The sequence below is a fragment of the Uloborus diversus genome, chromosome 3 (assembly GCF_026930045.1).
Source record: "Uloborus diversus isolate 005 chromosome 3, Udiv.v.3.1, whole genome shotgun sequence".
NCBI classification, from domain to species: domain Eukaryota; kingdom Metazoa; phylum Arthropoda; class Arachnida; order Araneae; family Uloboridae; genus Uloborus; species Uloborus diversus.
In genome coordinates this window covers 173,975,431-173,997,078 of record NC_072733.1, presented here as the reverse complement: position 1 = coordinate 173,997,078, position 21,648 = coordinate 173,975,431, and the positions used below count along the sequence as shown (strand labels likewise).

Below are 21,648 nucleotides of genomic sequence, written 5' to 3'. Positions count from 1 at the left end.
AGTGTACAAACACTTTTGGGAGCCACTGATGATTACATATGATTACATCATACAATTTACTATTTAAATTATTAATTTTTGATGAAAAAAATACTTTTTAAAAATATTATTTGGTGTAAAAAAATATGTCCATACTTTACTTTTTTTTAAATTTTTTTACAAACCAATGGTTGAAGTAATATATTTACAGTCAAACCTCGTTATCGTGACACCCGGATTTCATGACACTACGGATGTCACGTCACTTTTTTAAAGTTCCGAACTTATGCCATATAATTTTAATGTTAAGTGGCTCTGGATTTTATGACAGTCTTTTTCGTGCAACTCCGGTTACGACAACGCTTCGAGCTGCGCAAACTGGATCAAATATTTCTTTGAAATTGAAAAATGTTCAGTAAAATAATGAAGACATATGGAAATGTTTGTTGTAAGAACTTTGAATTATGACAAGAGGTTTGGCCAGATATGACACCTCGAGAATGGTAATGGGCGAGTAGATATGTTCTGAAAAGTACAGGTTTACTTTGACAAAAGGGACAATAGAAAGGAATTGAAAGCAGGTGGATTGCAATACTGGACAAAGAAAACAGCAAGAGAAGAGAAAGACCATAGCTACGTTAAGCTATAGGTGGTCACAACAAGCTTCTCCCAGAAGAGAAGCTTGTCTTTTCTCTCCACCTTGAGAATAAAAGAGATATGGGGCTCCTCATTAAATTGAAAAGGGACATACAACTCTTAAAGTGGATAAAAGAATTAGAAAGGGTTTTTTCACCTTCGAAAAGTGGGGCTTAGCCATCAAAATCTAATCAAATTGCGGACAAAAGTGAAAAGAGCTTTGAATTGGGTTCTTTCTTGCTAGTAATTTTGTGGAAGAAGGAGTGTGACAAAGGTTATTCAAAAATTTATCAAACATTTTATTGGAAAGTATTGTAGAGTTGAAAAAAAAGAATAATTAATGAAGATTTTTTTTTAAATAATTTTTGTTATATTCACCAATAATTCAAATTTACATTAGTTAAATCTAATTAAAAAATAAACAGTATTAATTTCTTCATTAAATCTAACTGTATGGTTAACTAATGTGTAATTATGAATTTTTTAAACTATTCTGGTTATGACGTCGCTCCGGCTATGACAACACTTAGTTGACAGTCCCAAAGGTGTCATGGTAACGAGGTTTGACTGTATTTATATTTTTTTTTGATTAAAATAATATGCACATATATACAATGTTGCATCACGTTTCATGAGTCAATACTTTTCCTCTGTAGAATAGTGCTTTTAGATAACCCTATATTTTTTTAATGAATAAAAAACTTGGATGAAGTGGCTACTAATAATTTCAATATAAATTTAAAGTAAAAAATGCTCCTAAATTTGCCTACTGACCAGAGCCCCTAATATTTTTTAATTTTCATGCCTGGTCAACATTATGTGATTTTATTAACATTAATGTGAAAATTGGCTGAAAGAAATTGCATGAAATTTCGAAATTATTTGTGGAAAATTAGAAAAGAGGAGAAAAATTGTTTCTTGGATATAAACTGTTAACTAAGTCAAAAAAAGAAAAGAAAAAAAAAATTGACGGATGAATTGGTAGCATTGAAAATAATCATCACGATCATTAACTGGCCAGAGCCAATTAATCGGTAATCGGCCAATTTGCTCTCGGTGCATCCCTACTACTTATATTGCCGATTTACATACCATGCTTTTTTTTACTCATGCCAAAATAAATAGATTGCCCAAGTCAACAAGGGTTTGGTGATTTAAATCAAATGATTTTTTGAACAAAATCCTTATTTAAAATCAGTTGACATCATTTTTATAAATGAATTTTGCATTTTTAGAAAGTGTTGCTCTAAATCTAACTATACTGAATTATACAATCTTAACTTCAACTGCCAAAACTACATACACTGGTGGAAAAATTAAAAAATGAAAGGCATTTTCAAATATCTCGAGAAATACTGGATAAAAAAAATGAAATTTAGTATATAACTTATTGTATGACAATAATGTGTACAAGGCAAAAAAAAAAAGTTATTCATTGGCAAAAGTTATTGCCAACAGTTCAATGTGGACTGAACTTCATGACGAAAGACGGCAATGAAAGTAAACCTTATATGGTGTATTGCCACCTCTGACCGATGGACAGAGCAGTTTATTACCAAGTAAGTAACTTCAGTGACAATGAGTATGCATGATGCTAATAAGCGGGTATCTTGCATGATCCTTGCCCAAACCATCACTTCTCCACCAGCACAACTATTCCTTTCTATGATGTTACTGGGATGATATCAGGTCCCAGGTTCCCTACATATGAATATTCGTTGAGAATCAGATTGTAAACTGAATCTGGACTCATCTGTGAAAAGAACACCCATTGGAGCTTTGTCCAGTGCTGATAATGTCTGCACCATTGTGCATGGTCTCTTTTGTGGGACGGAGGAATGGGATGCAAATGGCATGCTTCCTGGCATACAACCATCTTTCACAGAACTTTCTGGCAACTGTCTCCCTATGGCAGCAGCAAGGTCCCTAGACAGTTGTGTCGCTATAGAAGTCCTCTGGCACTTGGGTGTAAGTAACAAAAAATACTGGTCTTCATTGGGCGTTGTTGCTCTTGGACAATCTTATCCTGGTCTCCTGGACACTGTCGCACTGTTTTTAAACTGCCTCCACAAATTCGAAACAACGCTTGGAGTTACACCCAATTCCCTAGCAATCTGAGCTTGGGACTTTCCTGACTCAAGTCTACCTACAATTCTCCACCTCATACCCTCGTTTAAATGATGATGTTCACTCATTTCACTTACAAAACAACAAAAAAAACAACAAGATTATTCAAGAAACACCAAACAAATCGCTACTGTGTTGTAGAGTACAATGAGTTGAGCAGCTGGTTGCAGACTTTTATACCTTCTGCTGTCTTAGCAATGCCCACAAAAATACAAACTCATTTCAGCGACACCAACGCCATAGTGCCATTATATGGTAACCAACTGTCCAGGTTTTATGCGATATTTTCCGAGAAATGTGTGAAATTGCCTTCCATCTCTGAATTTTGTTCACCAGTGTAAATACCTCTTTCTGTGTATGTAACAGATTTTCAGATTCTTGCCATATTGCTTTTACACAAAAATTCAGAAAAAAATAAAAAAGTTCAGTTTTTCTCATACACAATGACTAATATAGCTAAGAAAAGTCATTGTTCAACATATTATTTTACACTACAAACGCATATAATGATAGACCCCTTATCTTTAAGCAAAGCAAAAACAAAATCACATCTTATCTAAATATTATGTACAGTTGGCTCTCTGTTTAACGACACTCTATTTAACGATTTCCTCTATTTAAAGATGGCTTATCACAGTCCCAGATGCTCCACTGTAGTTTTAAAAGCATTCTATTTAAGGACGATTTTTTGTGGTCATTTGAAATCCATAAACAGAGAGTCAACTGTGTTTATAAATCTTCCAGATTTATTGAATATTTAGAGAACTCATAGTAACTTTAAGGGTAAGCTCAATGGATTCAATAGTTCAGATTGCTTAATCATCAATGTTTTTGCCATATTTATTCCAATTGAACAACTTAATTCATTTCAGAACTTTTGTTAACTCTAAGCTGATAAACATAGAAAACTGCCAAATTTTCAGAATTTTTTTTAAAACTGCATGAAAATTATAATTATACGAAATAGTGGTACCAGTTTCCTAGAATAATAATTGTAGCTGGGGGTGGGGGGGGGACACACGTTAAATTTTAATTTGAATCATGAACTTGTATTAAAACTCCGGTCTACTTATAACTATTATTAAAAAATAGCTATTGCCATGAAATGAAAATAGCGAAAAAAGTTGCTTTTTCATCTATTATATGAAACATATTAATGTTTATGAATGTAAAGTAATTAATGACTACAAATTTTTGAAGATTAAAAAAAAAAAATAAAAAATCTTTTATTTATAAAAAACCCCACACAAACCCTGAAGTCAACTAACTAGCTGCAATTTTTTGTAACAGCAAAAATAGATTTTTCAAAATTTTATGCCAACTTCAGGGCTTGAAATTAACAGTGATTTGCTGGTCAGAACCACAAGAACACCCATTGGAGCAACAGAATATAAATTTTAGTGGTCCATGGATCAATGAAGATTTTTTCCTGTCTTTCTTTCAAAACATTTAGGTATCATTAATTCTTGAAACTGTTGAAAGTTTCAAGAATTAATGATACCTAAATAACTTGATTTACAATATTTAGCTTTCTTTGCAAAAAAGGATGGATTATGAAATTTCTACAGATTAAAACACTTCTCCAGAGCATGCTAAACAATTAAAGGAAAAAAAATAATACACAGATGGACAAAATTCTAGACTCAAAACTTTTAATATAACTCAACTCAGTTTAACCTTTTTTCATTTAAATAAAGATGGGTAATATTTTAAAAAGTTCTAAATTCAACATTACTCATCAATAAAATTTAAAAACTAATGTAATTGAAAAATGTGCAAGTTTATCATAATGTGTGTGTGAATCCTGGACAAAAACACACATTCAAAGGTAAATTCCTAGATTACCATAAAGTTTTTTCTCAAATAAGTTAATTCAAAGCCAAAACATGAAATAATGTTGTCATTAGTCATCATTAGTTGCTTCATTTTCCAAAATTAATGACAAAAATTAAAATACACTGCTGGAGTAAATTAAACTGAAAAAAAAAATACTTCATTTTATTTATGACTCAACCTAGTTTAATGCTATTTTGTTAAAGTAAAGATGAATAATAAACAACGAACTAGGAACGTTAGAATCTAACTTCAGTATAACTCATTAATTTATCAAAACAATTAATGCTATTTTGAAAATGGGCAACTTTAAAATATCATCATTACATGAAAGCTGGGCAAAAGTATCGAGTCAGATAAAAAAAATTCCTGGATTAGAGTGAAATTTTGTCCAAATAAGTCTATTTAAAGCTGTAACATGAATCAATGTTGCCATTAATGATAAGTAATTGCTTTATTTTTTAAAATTAATGTCAGACAATAAAAATATGAATTAAGAACAACACAATCAGAGTATCATCACTCTCATGCCTTTTTCCCACCACTCCTCTTCTCCCTCCTCACCACAAAACACATTCCTTTCTTTTTTTACCCAAAAAAGAACACGTGCATCAGCAAAAATCCCGCAGAAGAAAGGAGCAGGGGGAATTTGCGGGATTGTTTGAAAATGCTCTTGAAAATGCTCGGTTGGTCAGGAAATGGGAAGCAAAATAACTCGTTTGTGGAGCAATTGGGAACCCTGTATTCATTTAATTGGAAAAGTGAGAAACTGTTATGATTATGTAGTCTTAAACTATAAACAAAGGAGTTTTGAGGAGTTAGCACCAAAATCAAGGAGTCTGAAGGGTACTTCAAAAATACTTCCTAAATGAGTATACAGTAGATCCTCATTTTATGCGGGGGTTACTTTAGACTGAAATGCCGAGTAAATCGAAACCGCATTGAGACCTAATACTAGTGTTAAAAAAGGGGTTTGGTTCAGTAGAATACAAAATATTTCATTCTAGTAATGACTGATTGCATAAGTTTAATGAGTACTTATACAGACTTTTATGCACAACATGCATAAAGAAAACATAAATTAATTTTGTGCTCTGTTTATAAAGAGGAGCTGGCTATGATAATCTTTTGGCAGCCATTACGAATTTTTCTCTGTAATTCTTTGCAGAGCATTAACGCATCCATGATCACTTGCATCATTTCCATGAGAGAATCTTCCTTCACTAACAAATAAGAAAGATCATTTCTATTGTCTAGGAATGGTTGAAAATTTTCAATGTGAACGTTTTTGGTTGTGCATCACCGACGTCAGTATCCTTGTTGGTTTTGGCCTCCTTTGTTACTCCTAAAAGCTGTTCTTTCAGTGAGTTTTGAACTGTGTGAGTTTAATAACTTTGTTTCTGGAAAGAGCTCTGGAACTAATTGCATAACGTCTCCAGTGGCCCAAGCTCGATTATTAGCAGGCCAAAATGCAGTTGATTATGCGTAATCTGCAATCTTTAAAGGTTTGGATTTTGAAAGAAGGGAAAATTCTATCTTTTTGCTTTGCTGCATCCGCCTAAAACCGAAAGTCATCCGCGTTAAATAAAATAAAGATGTCAAATCTTAAACTGCGTATAATCGAAACTGTATAAAATAAACCCACATAAAACAAGGGTTTACTTAATTGGAAAAAATCCCAGGACTATTGGAGAAGTTTTGAAGGAGCGTACATACTCTGGATAACATTATCTTTTAAAACACTACTAAGTAAAATATTTGGCTATATAAGTATTTTTTTTTTAATTATAACAAGTTAGTCTAACTGTTCTTCTTTAAAATAATATTGGTTCACAATATACAATCTAATAATCAACAACAAAATATCTAAAAAATATAAACATCAAGAGCATTTTATTACTCATTCTCTTGCTTATGAAATTTTCAAAAAAAAATTGTATGATGCAAAATGTATTAAGTTGGTAAAACTTACATGGTGCCAATCACGGTTAGTTCCAATAGGAAGTTTTTTCCATCTTTTTACCAATAAAACACATGCATTGCAAATCTCTCCAGATCTTTTCTCGCTCATGCGAAAGCATCTTTCAAATTCAGGTTCATACTTTTTACTGTCGGTAAATCTTGAGCTTGATGATTTAGCTTTACATATACAGCAGCCATTCACAGATCGATAAATTTTTGGCTTGTGGAAACTAAACATTCTGTTCTTACTTGGTCCTTTAAGCACGAAACTATAATGAAAAACATATATATATATATATATATATATATATAGGGCAGGAGAAAAACATTAATTACCAAGAATTATATTTTATTATTTCATTTTTTTAATTCCTGAAAATAATTGGCAGTAAACTTCCAAGTGCCTAGCAATTAATCACTTGGAAACTTCAATGTTTTTTGGCCGTACTCAGCACGAGGCTGTGGTGGCCTGATCCATAAAGCATCAAACTAGTAACTAGAGGGTTCCGGGTTTGATGAGAGCCAGTCGAAGTCCCTCAGTGATCCTTTGGCGACTGTGGCATGGTAAATATGTTTGTGGTCAAAGTCCTCCAAGGAATCAATACCTCTGGGACTCCTGATCCATTTCCAAAAAACAGAGCTGTCTCCCGGCCCCCATACAACCAGTTAAACCATGTATAGTGGTACATACGAGCAGTGGCGGATACAAGGAAGGGGTTATGACCCCCCCCCCAAACCCACGGTAATATTCGGGTGTTTGCTTGAAAAAATAAAAAAAAATATAGAAACAATGAGAAAAGTAAATGTATTTTTGAATTCATCTTTTTAGAGCATAAAAGAAGTGATGAGTACAAAGGGGGAGGAGGGAGTCATGGGAGTCGTGACCGATACTTTTATCTGCGACGATACTTTTTAATCTGTTGTAAGGTTCATTTCATTTGAGTCGTGAAAATGACTGCTTGAAAAGAAAGAAAGGAAAACCTGATTGAAAGCACAAAAATAAATAATTTTTGAATTCCCTTTTTAGGGGTATTACACGTCACTTTTCTATTTATTAGTAGGCAGTAAATCAGCTTTGCTTGAGACAGTCTGTCTTCAGGCACCAGTATAATGAAAAAAGAAGTGTCTGGCACCCAATCACTTTTAGAACAAATTTAATCCCCGATAGTTTTTTTTAGTAATGTGTAAATATTTTTTGTGTAAAACTTCTGTTGATTATTATTCTTTTCTGTCATGATTTGGAGTTAGTGTTGGGCAAGAAATGTAAAATTTTAGTATTCTGTATGCCCAAAACCTCGTCATACGAGAGTTCCTGTAAATTAGGCCATCGTATTAGATGGAAACTGCTGAAAATAAGGGGGTTTGTTAGAAAAAGCACTACCTGTACCAAAAACAATGTAGCATTCAGATGACAAAATATTGTTGTCATTTTTGAAAAGTTGAAAAGAAACTTGTGAACCCAAAACCGACGGAAACATATTTGGAGTTCTTGTATCAGACTCTAAGACTGCGACGTCTTCATTCATCTCTGATTTTTCTCAAGTGAAAAGAATCGGTGAGTATTCATCAATGGTCTGAATTATGTTCATAAAATATGTAATTTTAAAGATGATATTCGCTGCATTTATTACTGTATATTTAGTAAAGTTTTATTGTATTTTACTGCATACAAGATGGATGTGTCAAATATCATGTAAATTTATAATCAACAATGGATGTGTGTCCTGTGTCGAGTATTAGACTAATATTTAATCAATATCTAAATTTATCATGTTCATGAAATATTTATTTGTTTATAGATTTTCAATAGTATTTATTTATTGTATTGGCTGGTGTGAATACTGGTCTAAAAAGATTATAATACAACCTAGCTAGGTAGGTCATTTCAAAATATTGAATTATTATTAATTAATTTTAATTAATAATAATTTAAGTATTTAATTTGTAATAGTTAAAATTAATTACAACTAATGGCCACAAACAACTAATGGCCGATTTTGTGCTTTTGTTGACACCTAACGAAACCAAAGTTCAAGAAAATTGTTGTAGGTAAAACTACATTCTTGAGCATGACCCCCCCCCCCTAAAATAAAATCCTGTATCCCCCCTGCATACCAGGGGCCATAGAGTGTGAAATATGAAATACTCTGCAGACTCTGATCATTCCAAAGTGTTTAGTATTGCTAAAAATCAATTGGCCCACTGTATACCTTTGCAGCAAAAGTCTCATTTAGGGGGGACAATTGACCCTTAGATTTTTTCGTTCACAGCAAAGTTGTTGAAATGAAAAATCATTTTGCATTCTTGTCAGAAACTGAATTTTTTTTCTGACAGACTTTTTTCAATTGGTCTCCACAGAACAGGTGAATAGATACCTACAACTAAACTTGTTTTATAACAAATATTTTATAAGAGAGTCATGGAAAAAAAAAGAAAATAAACTTCGAAATTAATGCTTCCTTTTTATGGCCTCAACTGGGTGGCTAAGATTTAAAACTTTCCTAAGGTAATTACATTGGCATACGAGTTTTAAGGGATTGTAAAAAAAAGTTGGATAAAGGCCGTAGCCGGGTTTTTATGTGAAATCTGCCCTTGCAGCTTTTCGACTCTCGCTTGGGGGATCATTTTAGGGTCAAATAAAAATAATTTAACCAAATTTTCAGCTCATTACCTCAAGCAACCTTCGAGTTTTTTTAAAAAAAACCTGTTTTTTTCAATTTAATTTTTTTTCATAGTAAAATTCAAAATTAATGAATGGTAATTTTTTCCCGTATTTTTAGGAATGAAATACATGAAAAATTATTATAGTCATACTTTTTAAATGAAAGTCCGATTTTTCTCGATGGAAATAAAATTCAAATATTTTTTTTAATGCTTTTCTGAAAAGTGTCACTCACCAAATTTTGTCAAAAAATGGCTTTTATACTCCTCTACACTCAGGAATTTTTTAAAAAATTTTGAAATCGTGGAACAATACGAAAAAAATTAAAAAGTGACTTTTTTTTCATAATTTTGGGTTTAAGCAAACTTAAATATTTTTTACTGCCAAAAAATTCATTTGAATTAAGTCAGTAAAAATCGTCTGTTGAGTAAAAAAGAAAAAAAAATATTTTGAAAATATTACCTTACCAGAGAAAAAAACATAAAGAAAACCATAAAAAAACTACGACATATCCTTCATGAAGTTATTAGGAATATAAGAAAAATGATTAAAGAGTTTTTAAACAACCATTATTCAATGCTAAATTGTTCATAAAGATGGTTTGTCCATGTTAATCAGAATAATTTTTCAATCTTGATTTAATAAGGATGAAGTTTTTGAATATTAAAGTAACTTCATTACATAGACACCATTTGAAATAATTATTTTAAATAACTGACAGTTGACATAATAACTTTCAACAATTTGTCATCATTTTTTTTAAACTAAGGTTAGTCTTTGTTACCTTACACAGTCTTCATTCACAACGATATTGAATTTTTCATCGATGAACAGACAACTTAATATTCCGGCAGGCTTTACTATTTTTGCTAAATATCGAGCATAAGACCAGAAAATAATGTCAAAATCAATTGTCTCAAGCTGTTGCATATTTAGCTGAGATGATTAATGAAAATGAAATTAAACTCCATTATGTCAAAATCACACCTGATCTTATAGAACTTGAAGTGAGATTGAGACATACATGCATTAAGTCAAAAACATATCATTGCTTCCTTAATTATCAGTCAGATAAGAATGGCGTCACCCACTGGGGTTACTCGATTTTGTTGTAAACAACAATATCGTGACAGTGCTAGTGGTAGGCACACCAAGGGCGTATATAAGGGAAGGGCTGAGGGGGCCCGGGCCCCCTCCAAAATTTAGAAAAGAATTTAAAGGAAGGTATAGTTTTTTTTGGTTTTACTTGCTCACTTAATTTCCAAACTTTTAGCTACAAAAAAAAAAAAAAAAAGAAATTAATATTATAGTGACAATAATAATTATAATACGTTAGATCAGAAACTCCCGAACTGGGTGTCGTAGGAAGAGGCCAGGAGAGCCGCGAAGTGTCCATGGTAACAATATATATTAAAACTAGACTAGTAAGTAGTGAGAAAATTATAATTCTTCAAAGGGCGCGTAAATCGTTAAAGTTTGCTAACTCTGCGTTAAGGGAAGGCAATAGTATTCAGAAGGTGTCAGGGAATCCGTGTCCCCGAACGTGTCTTGGGGAAGCGAAGTTATTTTAACAAAAAGAAAAGCAAATAATCCTGGGAAAAAAAATTTGATTCTTTCAAAAAGAAATCTTAAAATTTATAATATTTACCAGATGCAGCTTATTGCTTAGCAAATTAAGTTCTCCTCTCTTTTTTCCACCCTCTCCCTTTTTTTTTGGTTCTTCAAAATGTTTCTCTCTTTAACTCTCGTCTCCTTCAAGAAATTTTAAAAACGTTTTAGTTGTTCGTTTGGAGTAACAATGGAAATTGATGTCATAAAAACGTATTTATTTCGACGCTCTTCGGACACCAATTCAAAACATTCTTGGAAGAAAACCCGACCCGAACCAACGCCCTTTCACTAAGGTTACTACCAAAAATAGTTTGTAATTAAGCCTTTAAGATTTCAATTTTGAAACATTTCGGAGGAAGATCCCTAAAACCGCTCTTTACCTCTAAATCTAAAAGTCTCCAAAGTTAACCTCAAATTGTGCGTTATCTTTCAGGGGAGGCTTATCGAACTCCTCCTTTCCAAAGAGTGCCTAATGTTGGCGAAAAAACTGAATTGCTTTTGATAAGAACCTTTAAATAAAAATTTTCAGAACTTGCTGACCATTGATCAGGTAATTACGTTCAACACTTCCTATTTTGTTCAACCCCCCCCCCCCTCCCTCGCCCCATTTTTTTCCTCTTTCCTACTCCGTCTAAAAAAAGAAAGTCTTCAAAATGCTACACTTTTCAAGCCTCTTTCCCCCACTAAAACCATTAAAGAACTTCTCAAACCTCGTCTTTCAGGGCTTCAATGTTGAAAAAATTACAGGCAGTTACCAAATGCTTTGCCTTCTCAAAGCAAAAACATTGAAAATCTTTAAAGATTGCTTTTATGAAGCTTCAATTTTGAAAAATGGCCGAACCGCTAACATTGAATTTCGAACGCAGGTCCGACTGCTCCCGTATGAAATCTGAAAATAAAAAAGCAACAATTTACAAAAATTTAATGTGGGCGTTTAAATCCCTACATCTAATATTACACTTTGAAACTTAGTTTTTTAATACTTTAATTTCAAAACAGTTTTAGAGGACAGCCACAGAACCGTCCTGCCTGTACTATCATCAAAATTAGTCTGAAACTGCGTTTTTAGAACTTCAATTTCGAAAAATTGGGCCGAAGGGTGATGGATTTTGCTCTATTAAAAAAAAAAAAAAACAATCGGCGGCAACTTCAAAAAGTCCCATTCCTTTCATTACACTAACGTTAACAAATATAGCTTATAATAGCGTTTTTACGACTTCAGTTTCGAAAGATTTTTGCAGAAGTTCCCCTGAATTTTTCTTCTCTGTAGCATATCACCAAAGACCGTCTAAACTGTGTTCTTAGAACTACAATTCCAAAAAATTTATGTGGGTGAATCCCCGGTCCCCCCCCCCCCTCCACTCTTTAGAAGAAGGAATTTTTCAAGAGTGCCCACCTAAAACTACTTTTTGGTTGGTTGAGCCACTGGGTGGCAGTATGAAATCCTTGCCCCACCTCGAAAAAATGAGAAGTTCAAGGCACTGTTACTCCCCCCCCCCCACCCGAAATTGAAATTACAAGAAAAATTGGGAGGAGGGGTAATTTTAGTTATATGGGCCCCCTCCAAAATAAAAGCATATATACGCCACTGAGGCGCACTATCGGATGTTGCTCACACATTGCTGTGATCATATATTTTCTGTCTCATGCACAATATTTGGCAAAAATAGTAAAGCCTGCTGAAGAATTAAATCGTCTGTTCATTGATGAAAGAGTCAATGTTGTTGTGAATGAAGACAGTGACGAAGACCAACCTTACTTAAAAAATCATCATAAATTGTTGAAAATTATTAAATCTAATGTAAGTTACTTTAAAAAAATGTTAAACGGGGTCTAAATTATAAAAAAAATACTTTAATATTCGAAATTTTTCCTTTATTGAATCCAGACTGAAAAATTAATCAAACTGGCGTGGACAAACTATATGATCGTCTTTTTCGTCTAAATTTAGCATTTAATAATATTTATTTTAAAACACTTTTATCACTTTTTTCACATTCCTAATAGCTTCATAAAGGATATGTCTTAGTTTTTTTATGGTTTTCTTTATGTTTTTTCTCTGGTAAGATAGTATTTTCGAAAAAAAAAAAAATTATTTTTTACTTAGCAGACGATTTTTTACTGACTTAGTTCAAATGAATTTTTTGGCAAAAAAAATTTTAATTTGTTTAAACAAAAAATTATGAAAAGAAAAATCACTTATAAATTTTTTTCGTATTGTTCCACCACTTCAAAAAATTCCTGAGTGTAGAGGAGTATAAAAGGCATTTTTTGAATAAATTTGGTGAATGACACTTTTTAGAAAAGCACTGAAAAAGAAATCTAAATTTTATTTTCGTCGTTTATTTCAAAAATCGGATTTTCATTTAAAAATTATGACTATAATAACTTTTCATCTACTTTATTCCTAAAAAAGGAAAAAAATTACCATTCATTAATTTTGAATTTTACTGGGAAATTTTTTTTAAAAAAACAGGATTTTTTTAAAAACTCGAAAATCTTTTGAGATAAAGAGCTGATAATTTGGCTAAATTATTTTTATTCAACACCAAAATAATCCACTAAGTGTGAATCAAAAAAGCCACAAGGGCAGGTTTAACATAGAAACCTGGTGACGGCCTTTTTAAAAATAATAAAATAAATAATAAATACAGTTACTAAAAAAATGTATATTAGATTTAAATGTCCTTTTTTAGGGTGCAAAAATGCACAAAAAGTGAAGTTAACATCACCCCTTGTTAAAAATGTGTGATCCAACTATATAAAGGTGATAGTGTTTGTTTGTTTCTTTCTTTGTACCCGATGGCAAAGAGGCCCCATAGTACCTACAGCCCCCAAAGAAAATGATTATTTTACATCAGAGGGGGGGGGGGGGATTCTATTTGATCAAAGGACTTTTTTTTCTTTGATAGAATCGCTAATCGATTGGAGTTCGCTTCGCTTGTGAATTGGGTGAGTTTAGGCAGCGGTGTCACTTGGCGATAAACAATAAATTTGTGGGATTATTTACATCTTAGTTACTGTTAATGTAATTTAATGTCTATTTAATGAATTTGGCAAAACATTTTAAATTGCAAAAAAACGAGCTGATGTGTGTGCATCACATGACTTCCTTTTACTCCAATTTAATGTCATTTTCTCATTATTGGCAGTTTTAATATGATCCAATAGTTTACTCTCTAAATATCACCAACAATGGCCAAATTAAAACCAGAATTTAAAAAAAATCAATAAAAATCGCCAAATTTGTCGCCAAGTTGGCGACAAAACTTGGTGACCAAAAGATTGGCGATATATCGCCAAGTGTCCACCAAATTGTAACACCACTTGAGTTTACATCGAAATTAACAATGATTTCCTCCAAAAAAAGAGGTAAAAGACCCCCTTAGAAACACATGAATGCTACCAAAAGGGGAGGTGCACAACTAGACCCCACTAGGAGTCTACGTACCAAATTTCAACTTTCTAGGACACACGGTTCTTGAGTTATGTGACATACATACGCACATGCATACATATGTCACGAGAAAACTCATTGTAACTAACTCAGGAATCGTCAAAATGGATATTTCACGTGTCTATACGTTCTTAGGCACTTTTCCACCTGTGGTCGAGTCGAAAACAAAACTTAACATTCATTCGGGGTTGAGCAAAATGGAAATTAAGGTCGATTTTTGAGTGAAAATTTTTTCGCGAATACAATACTTCCTTTTTTGTTAAAGGAAGTAAAAAAATATTCACCACACTCGCAAAAAGGCTGGGTTCCAATAGCATTGTGGATTGGCCTGTTAGGGGATGAACAGTACAATAGGGTCATTCCATAGTTACGAACATAACATTCAGAGATTATGTTTCGTTGCATAACATGAGTTTAAAACGTCTAATAATCATTTGCTTGTGGTTTTGTAGAATTTTGTAAAATAACAAAACTTCAGTGTAATATTCATGCAATAAAACACAGTATAAACAACATAACTTGGTTTTTGAAACTAAATTGCTATAGTGTGACAAACGTAACATTTTTGCAACCTTGAATTTGCAACATGAAATTCACCTTTCGATTTCTCTAAAGTTTAGGAAGTAGATATTATTGTAAAAACAGTGCAATGCATTACTTTCATTCCTTAACTTTATTTTTCACCCAAAAAATTACTCATTTTTCTTTAAAAGTGACAGAAATGTTTCATAATGACAACATATTTCTACAAAATATGATGTGCGACTAACGTAACATCGAAAAGTGTAACTCTGAAGTTACGTTCGTCAATGTGAAAACTCGTGCAGTTTTCAGACCATTACTAATCTAAATATTAATTAATAAGTAAGTACTGATACTTTGTCTTAAAAGTAACACTTATATAAACAATTTTTCAACATGGATTAAATAAATGCTTTTTTATTGGCTTTGTGCAAATTTTTTTTTTCTCCTCTGTTTTGAAGTGAAACTTTTCATGCAAGAGCTTTGATTTTCTGATCCTCAATTTTTTTGTGTGACGGAAGTGACGTAGTTGTTTTTTAATTGTTGCCAGGGAAAACGAAAAACGATAGCATTGAAATTTAATTTTTTAATAAAATTAACAATTTAATTTCAAGGCTTAAGTAAGCATATATTTGGGGATTTCAGTCACTTTAAACGTTTCAAATAATGCAGGTTTTCAAGGATTTATTTGACTAAAGTTCAAGAGGGTAATCCACAATGCTAAGGTTTAGCCTTGAATTTAGTTTGTTAACTTTTATTATCAAAAATAACTTTATTATTACTATTATTTTCTATTGTTTTTTGCAACAGCTAAAAGGCAGATTTCAAGAAATTTTTAGTTTTCTCACTGTTTATAATCTATTTTCTTCATTAAAATATACAATCATGTTGTGAATATGCCTAATTCAGATGCATACAGAACAAGAGCTTGGCGTGAGAGAAAACATATGGGTGAAATGGCAGTTTAGAATGTAATAAAGAAGAAAAGATAAAAGTTTTTCTTCTGTTTTGGGTCTTTACAACACACTTTTTTTTTAATCACACACAAGCGGAACTTTTTTTTTCCAGAAAGCCATCAAGAAATGTAATCTTCTTTATGAAAACAATATCAATTGTAAGGATTATTTTTTCAAGAAGGCTTCTTCCATGAACTTTTTGACTTTCATTTCTGCAACAGTAATTGCAATATTATTATTATTATTTAGCAAGATTACATGTAAAAGTCTATTTGTTCCTGGGACTTCATAGAAGAGCGTCTGTTTTGAATCTGTCCGTAAGCTTAGCATGTTGAGAAAGGCGTTAAGTTGAATTGGTTTACAACTCTATACAAAGCTAGCTTACTAGCTTCTCTACAATTGTTTCTCATCTCCTGACTTCTCATTTCCCCAGTCTTCTTAAATTTTCTTTCTTGATTTTTTTTTAAATTTTTTTTATCGTTGTATGTGTGTGTGTGTGTGTGTGTTTTTTTTCCCCGTAATATTCACATGCGTTCTGCTGCTTTTTTTCTTGTCATTTTCTTTTTGTTTACCTGCCATTCTTGCTCTACTTTAATTCTCTCTCTCTCTCTCTCTTTTTTTTTTCCTTGAGCTGCTGATTTTTCCATAAAATGCAACCCAAGAAAATTTCACAAATATGTGTTGAAAATCGAGTTAATTGCTGAAAAAATTACAAAATATTATACAGTAACATTGAAAAAACAACTATTTCAAAATATACATTTCATTCATTTTTTATTGAACTAAACGTTCGAAAAATGCAGTGTTTGTTTCAAGCGATTACCTTCGTCCCAATCAATAAGTTACGTTCGTCACGCTAATAGCTAATTGTGTAAATAATTTAATAAAAATTCAACATTTTAAATGCATTCTAGGAAGCTCTTAGGAAGAGAATAAAGCAAAAATTATCTTTTTATAGTCCTATAAAAAGAGTGGAAGGGAAAATACAACATTTTATGACGAATGTAACAGGCTGTTCAACACAGAATTGAAATCAGGCTCAACGATAAAAAAATTAAAATTGAAAGAAATTAAAGAAACTAAAATCTCAAAATGTAAGCAATAAATGAAAAAAAAATTTGTATTGAACGTATGCTTAAAAAATTACAGGTTGTGTTTCTTGAATGGTTTATAGTTAAAATTTATGTACTGTTGTTGAAGATCTTAAAGCACTAATTATTCTATGCATGGCATCCATCTTGAAAAACCTTTTACGAGATTCGAAAATTAAGAATGTTATCTCTAAAATTATGTATAACACATTAATATTGATTGAGTTTGAAATTTTGGCCTGCAGGTTGACATTTTCGTGGAATGAGCCAGAAATAGGATTGTTTTAAGTTTTAAAAAAATTGTAAATGTAATTCAATGTTTAGGCGAAGTGCTTTGAATTCCAAAGAAACTTGTGATTTGTTTTTAACCGAGTGAAATATACGACCTTTTATTTTATTTTCCAAGGACGATTTTCAAATGCTCTGCGGAATTTTTTTTCTTTTTTTTTCAGACAGGTGGGATAGCTAATCAATTGGAGTTCACTTTACTAGCTAAGAGCTGGGTTACGGTAGCATGGTCGCTTGGCGAGTTTGGCGATAAACAGTAGAGTAGCGGAATCATTTTACATTTGAAAGATATTATTTGATGTCCTTTATATCACTTTAACGAAACATTTTAAACTGAAAAAAAACCCGCTTCACTCACTAAAGGGCTGGGTTACGGTAGCATGGTTGCTTGGCATGTTAAGCGATGAACTATACAGTTGGAGGATTATTTTAAGTTTTAAAGTTAATGTTTTGGTGAATAGTTTTAAATTCCAAAGAAACTTTAACAGGTTTTTTTGAAAAGGTGTGTGTGCATATTAGTTAAAGAAAACTGAACATTTCACATCAGAGGGGGGGGGGCGAATTTTTTTTATTCATCCGACTTCCTTCAAATTCTTAGCACGGGATCGCCATGGGTCCTGCTAGTCACATATAAACAACAGATTGGAGCATTATATCCCTCCTCTTAAAAATTTTAATTTTAGCCACTATTAGATTTAAGTTGGATGGTTTGATATCAAACCAATTAAGTTAGTTTCAGATTCTATGTTAAAAAATCATCCAGTTCAAAATTTTTGTCTCAAAGTAAAAAACATGAATTGAGATAAGATTTAAGTTGATTTAAATGCTGCTAAACATAATAGTGACTTTGCCAATAAAACAGTTGTTACTGAGAGTACAGTATTGTGGCAATTAATTGGGAAATTTTATTTTTTTCGCTTTATCACACGTAAGCGAATGAAAAAGGACTCAAATTCACCTCAGAGTTCAAATAGCAGTTATTTTCAAACTAGTGGTTGTCTGTAAGCATCAGGTAAGTTGCAGGCATATAAAATCTTCTGCCAAGTGGCTAGAAGTTGGCAGTGTTAGTTGCTCACTTGCTGTGGGAGCAATTAAAGTCATGGATATCAGCCCTGAAACACGTGCTAAAGTGATTATTACACTTAGAGAGCACACTTCTAAAACATTAGAAGAAATAAGCAAAATATGTGGAGTGAGTAAATCAAGTGTCAGGAGGACATGGCTGCGGTTTAAGATACAGGAAATTCTGGAACCAACAGTATTGGAAAATAAGTCGAAAAAGATCAACTTAGGCTTGTGACGACAAAAGTTTACATCGAATGAGTGTTATGAATCATCGATTAAGTAGTTTTGATTTGTCCAAGTCCATGGTAACAGCTGGTGTTGACATTGCACCTTCAACAGTGAGTTACAGGCTTTTAGAACGTGGGCGGAGAGCACGTCCACCGTACAAGAAGCAGCTTCTCACACCTCGCGTGAGGAAAAAAAGGTTAGAATGGGCACGGAAATATAAAACATGGACTCAGGAGAACTGGGAAAAGGTTTTATTTTCTGTGGTTCAGGGATTTAGATCCAGGTTTGTGAGAAGGAGCAAAGGAGAACCTTTTCGTTCGCACCACATTTATCAAGCACCCAAGTATCCACCCAAAAAGATGTTTTGGGGTTGTTTCTGCATTTCAAGAACATAATGCCTTGTTCCCATAGAAGGAATGATGAACAGTGCCAGCTAAGAATCGATATTGACCCAAAACGTGCTTCCAACCATGTCTAAACATTGGCCGAACGGAGATTACATTTTTCAATAAGACGGCGTGATGTCACACATCGAAGCAAATTTTTAATTGCTGCTCTAAAAACAAACTTACTGTACTGGGTTAGACTGAAAACTCACCGGACTTAAATCTGATTGAAAGTGTGTGGGCTATCTTTAAAAAACATCTTCATAAATTTGACAGTACTACGATGGAAAAGCTAATTTTGTCTGTTTTCAACATATGGTATAATGAGGTTGAAATTAAAAGTATATGAGCCAGTTTAGTACATTCTATGCCAAAACGTGTCTGTGACACTTGTTTGAAAAGCATGCCATGGTGCCTTCTTTCTCTAGGGCACTCCCCCTCGGTACATTATCCTACCCTTTATTAGCCTTTCAGAAAGTTGAACTAACAGCAGAGTGGTGGCTGACTCTCCTGGATAAAAGACAGAGTTCTCTAAAAGAGATTTCCTGAAAAGGATTGACTGACCAAGAAATTCTGCCAGAAAATTCTGAGAAAAGGTCAATATGAAAGAATATTAGTGGCAAAAATTGGATGAGGGTAACTATTGAATATTGACTTATAGAGGTTGCTGTAAATGTGTGTCAAGTTAGAGAGGTTTTTGCCCATTGAAATCAGCATTGAGTCTACTAGCAGGCTGTTTAACATTCTGTAAAACTCATATCTAAAGCTGCAATGAAAGTTTGGTGAAATTGATCGAGATAAATACATTCGTGCCAAACTTCCAGCTAGGAACGAACTTCCAGCATTTGACAAAAAGGTACAATATTATTCAACCACCAAACAGTCAATATACATGATGTATTATAAAAATTTCTAATTTGTAGATTTTTTTAAATTTTTTTATTATTATCTTTTCAGGTGATTATAGAAAATAAGTGATACTATTACATGATAATTGCATAATTACTATGATTGATTGCGCTATTTAATTAATCAGAGAGTGAATTGATTTTTAAAAATAATTTTTGTACTGATTTTTTAGAAAATACAATATTTTTTTAAAAATATATAATTTTTGATACCAGAAAGGAGTGTTTAAACAATCATCAAAATCGATAAAACATTTCATAGACACTTACTGGCTCATTATGTAACATTTCCATTGTATTCCAGTAAAATATTTTGAATTTATTTAAAAAAGAAAGTTTACGAAATGTTTTTTCTCTCTTATGTTTTTGTTTTTCGGGGTCAATGGGGGCCGGCTAGAAGTTTCTGAGCAAATTAAAAAAATATATGCACTAAATGTGACAACTGACACTTCAGAGAGAGAGAATATATATCTTGAGCGTGATCTAGGAAAGTTTATTAAAAATGAAAATTTCATAAGAAAATCTATTCTTTTATTGCAATAAATGAATGAAATTCAAGATTCAATGCTACAAACAAATATGATTGCTAAAAAGAGAACCACAGAAATTTACTCTAATTTAAAACGACACGAACCGAGTTCAATCCACACAAAACGACAAGTCACCAAAAAAAGCTACTTGACATAGAAAAAATGTGCTTTCATATTATTTAAAGATAACACTAAAATTCCTAAGATCATAGAGTAAAATCAAGGCTAATCATTTTCACATAATAAAAATGGACGTTCAAAAAGTGGAGGTCATTTGATCATACACGGATCGACATGCAGGATAACTTTTGTATAAAAGTCACAAAATATTATATTTTGAGCTAAATTCTCGACATGGAAAAGAACATTAGTTTGTGTAAAATCTGAAAAACAGTGGCGATAAAAACGTCAGAGAAATAAACAAGCAAGAAGTTAGATTTGTGTTTGGTACATGCATGTAAACAAGACAAAATTACAGTGCATTCTGAGCAACGGATTTTTCAATCGAAATATAAACATTTATGTGTTTTTCAATTGCAACTAAAGTAGGATTACTTCAAAATGCTTTTTTTTTTGCTTCTTATTATGAATGTAAACAAATACAAATACTACCTGAATTGCTTCCGCAAACAGGAAGAACTTCCTTCCTCCTCTTTCCTCAGCCCCACCGGTGATAACTAGACACAGCTTACACAGACGACATACGGTCAAGTGATTGGCTGGCGTCCAAAACAGGTGATGTCCAATCGTAAAGATGGCATTATAGAAGTGAAGCGAAGAAAAAAATAGACTAGCATAAATCATTTTTAACGTCATGGAGGAAAAAAGTTCCTCAGCCCTGGAACATAGCCGATCATATTATTTATGAGAATCCTAAGAAAAAACTCCATGATAAATTGAAGATGGAAAATTATTGGGGATTGTTTCGAAGGAAATTAATGCGCAGCTCGACACAACCTCATCAAGAAAGAAATATGTTTTTCCTAATGTCCGTCACATTTCTTATCGCAAACAAGGACGGATAAGGGAGGGGGGATCTCCACCCCCTTTTAAGGCAACCTGCACTGGTCATTTTTCCGAACTGAAGTCCTAAAACGAAAGTGTAAGCCGTCTTTGATGACGTTAGGGAAATTAATGGGGATCGAATCTCCCTCCCGGAAACTTATCGGAATTGAAGTTTCAAATAAGACAATTTCAGACGATCTTTAGCTTTTGATGTGAGGAGGAGGAGTTTGGAAGCCTTCTCCTTGGCATTTTTCCAAATTTAAGTCTTGTAAGCAAGGTGTTTGGGAAAAGAATGGGTTTAGTGACTGTCCCCAGCTAAATTTTTCGAAACTGAAGTTCCAGAAAGCGCAATTTTAGACAACCTTCGATGATTTTAGAGAGAGTGGAATTGTCGCGAAATTG

The 21,648-nt window shown here is 32.7% G+C and overlaps 1 protein-coding gene across 1 annotated transcript in view; it reads right to left on the bottom strand.

Moving 5' to 3' along the window:
- Positions 1-20,892, bottom strand: part of LOC129218620 (SIN3-HDAC complex-associated factor-like) — a 45,094-nt gene extending 24,202 nt beyond the window's left edge. Inside the window, exons 1-2 of the mRNA XM_054852937.1 lie at positions 20,854-20,892; positions 6,548-6,806 (exon numbers count right to left, since the gene is read on the bottom strand). Coding sequence (XP_054708912.1) covers positions 6,548-6,775 — 228 coding nt within the window. The 5' untranslated portion in view covers positions 6,776-6,806; positions 20,854-20,892. The remainder of the gene's footprint in view (positions 1-6,547; positions 6,807-20,853) is intronic.
- Positions 20,893-21,648: the final 756 nt, after the last annotated feature.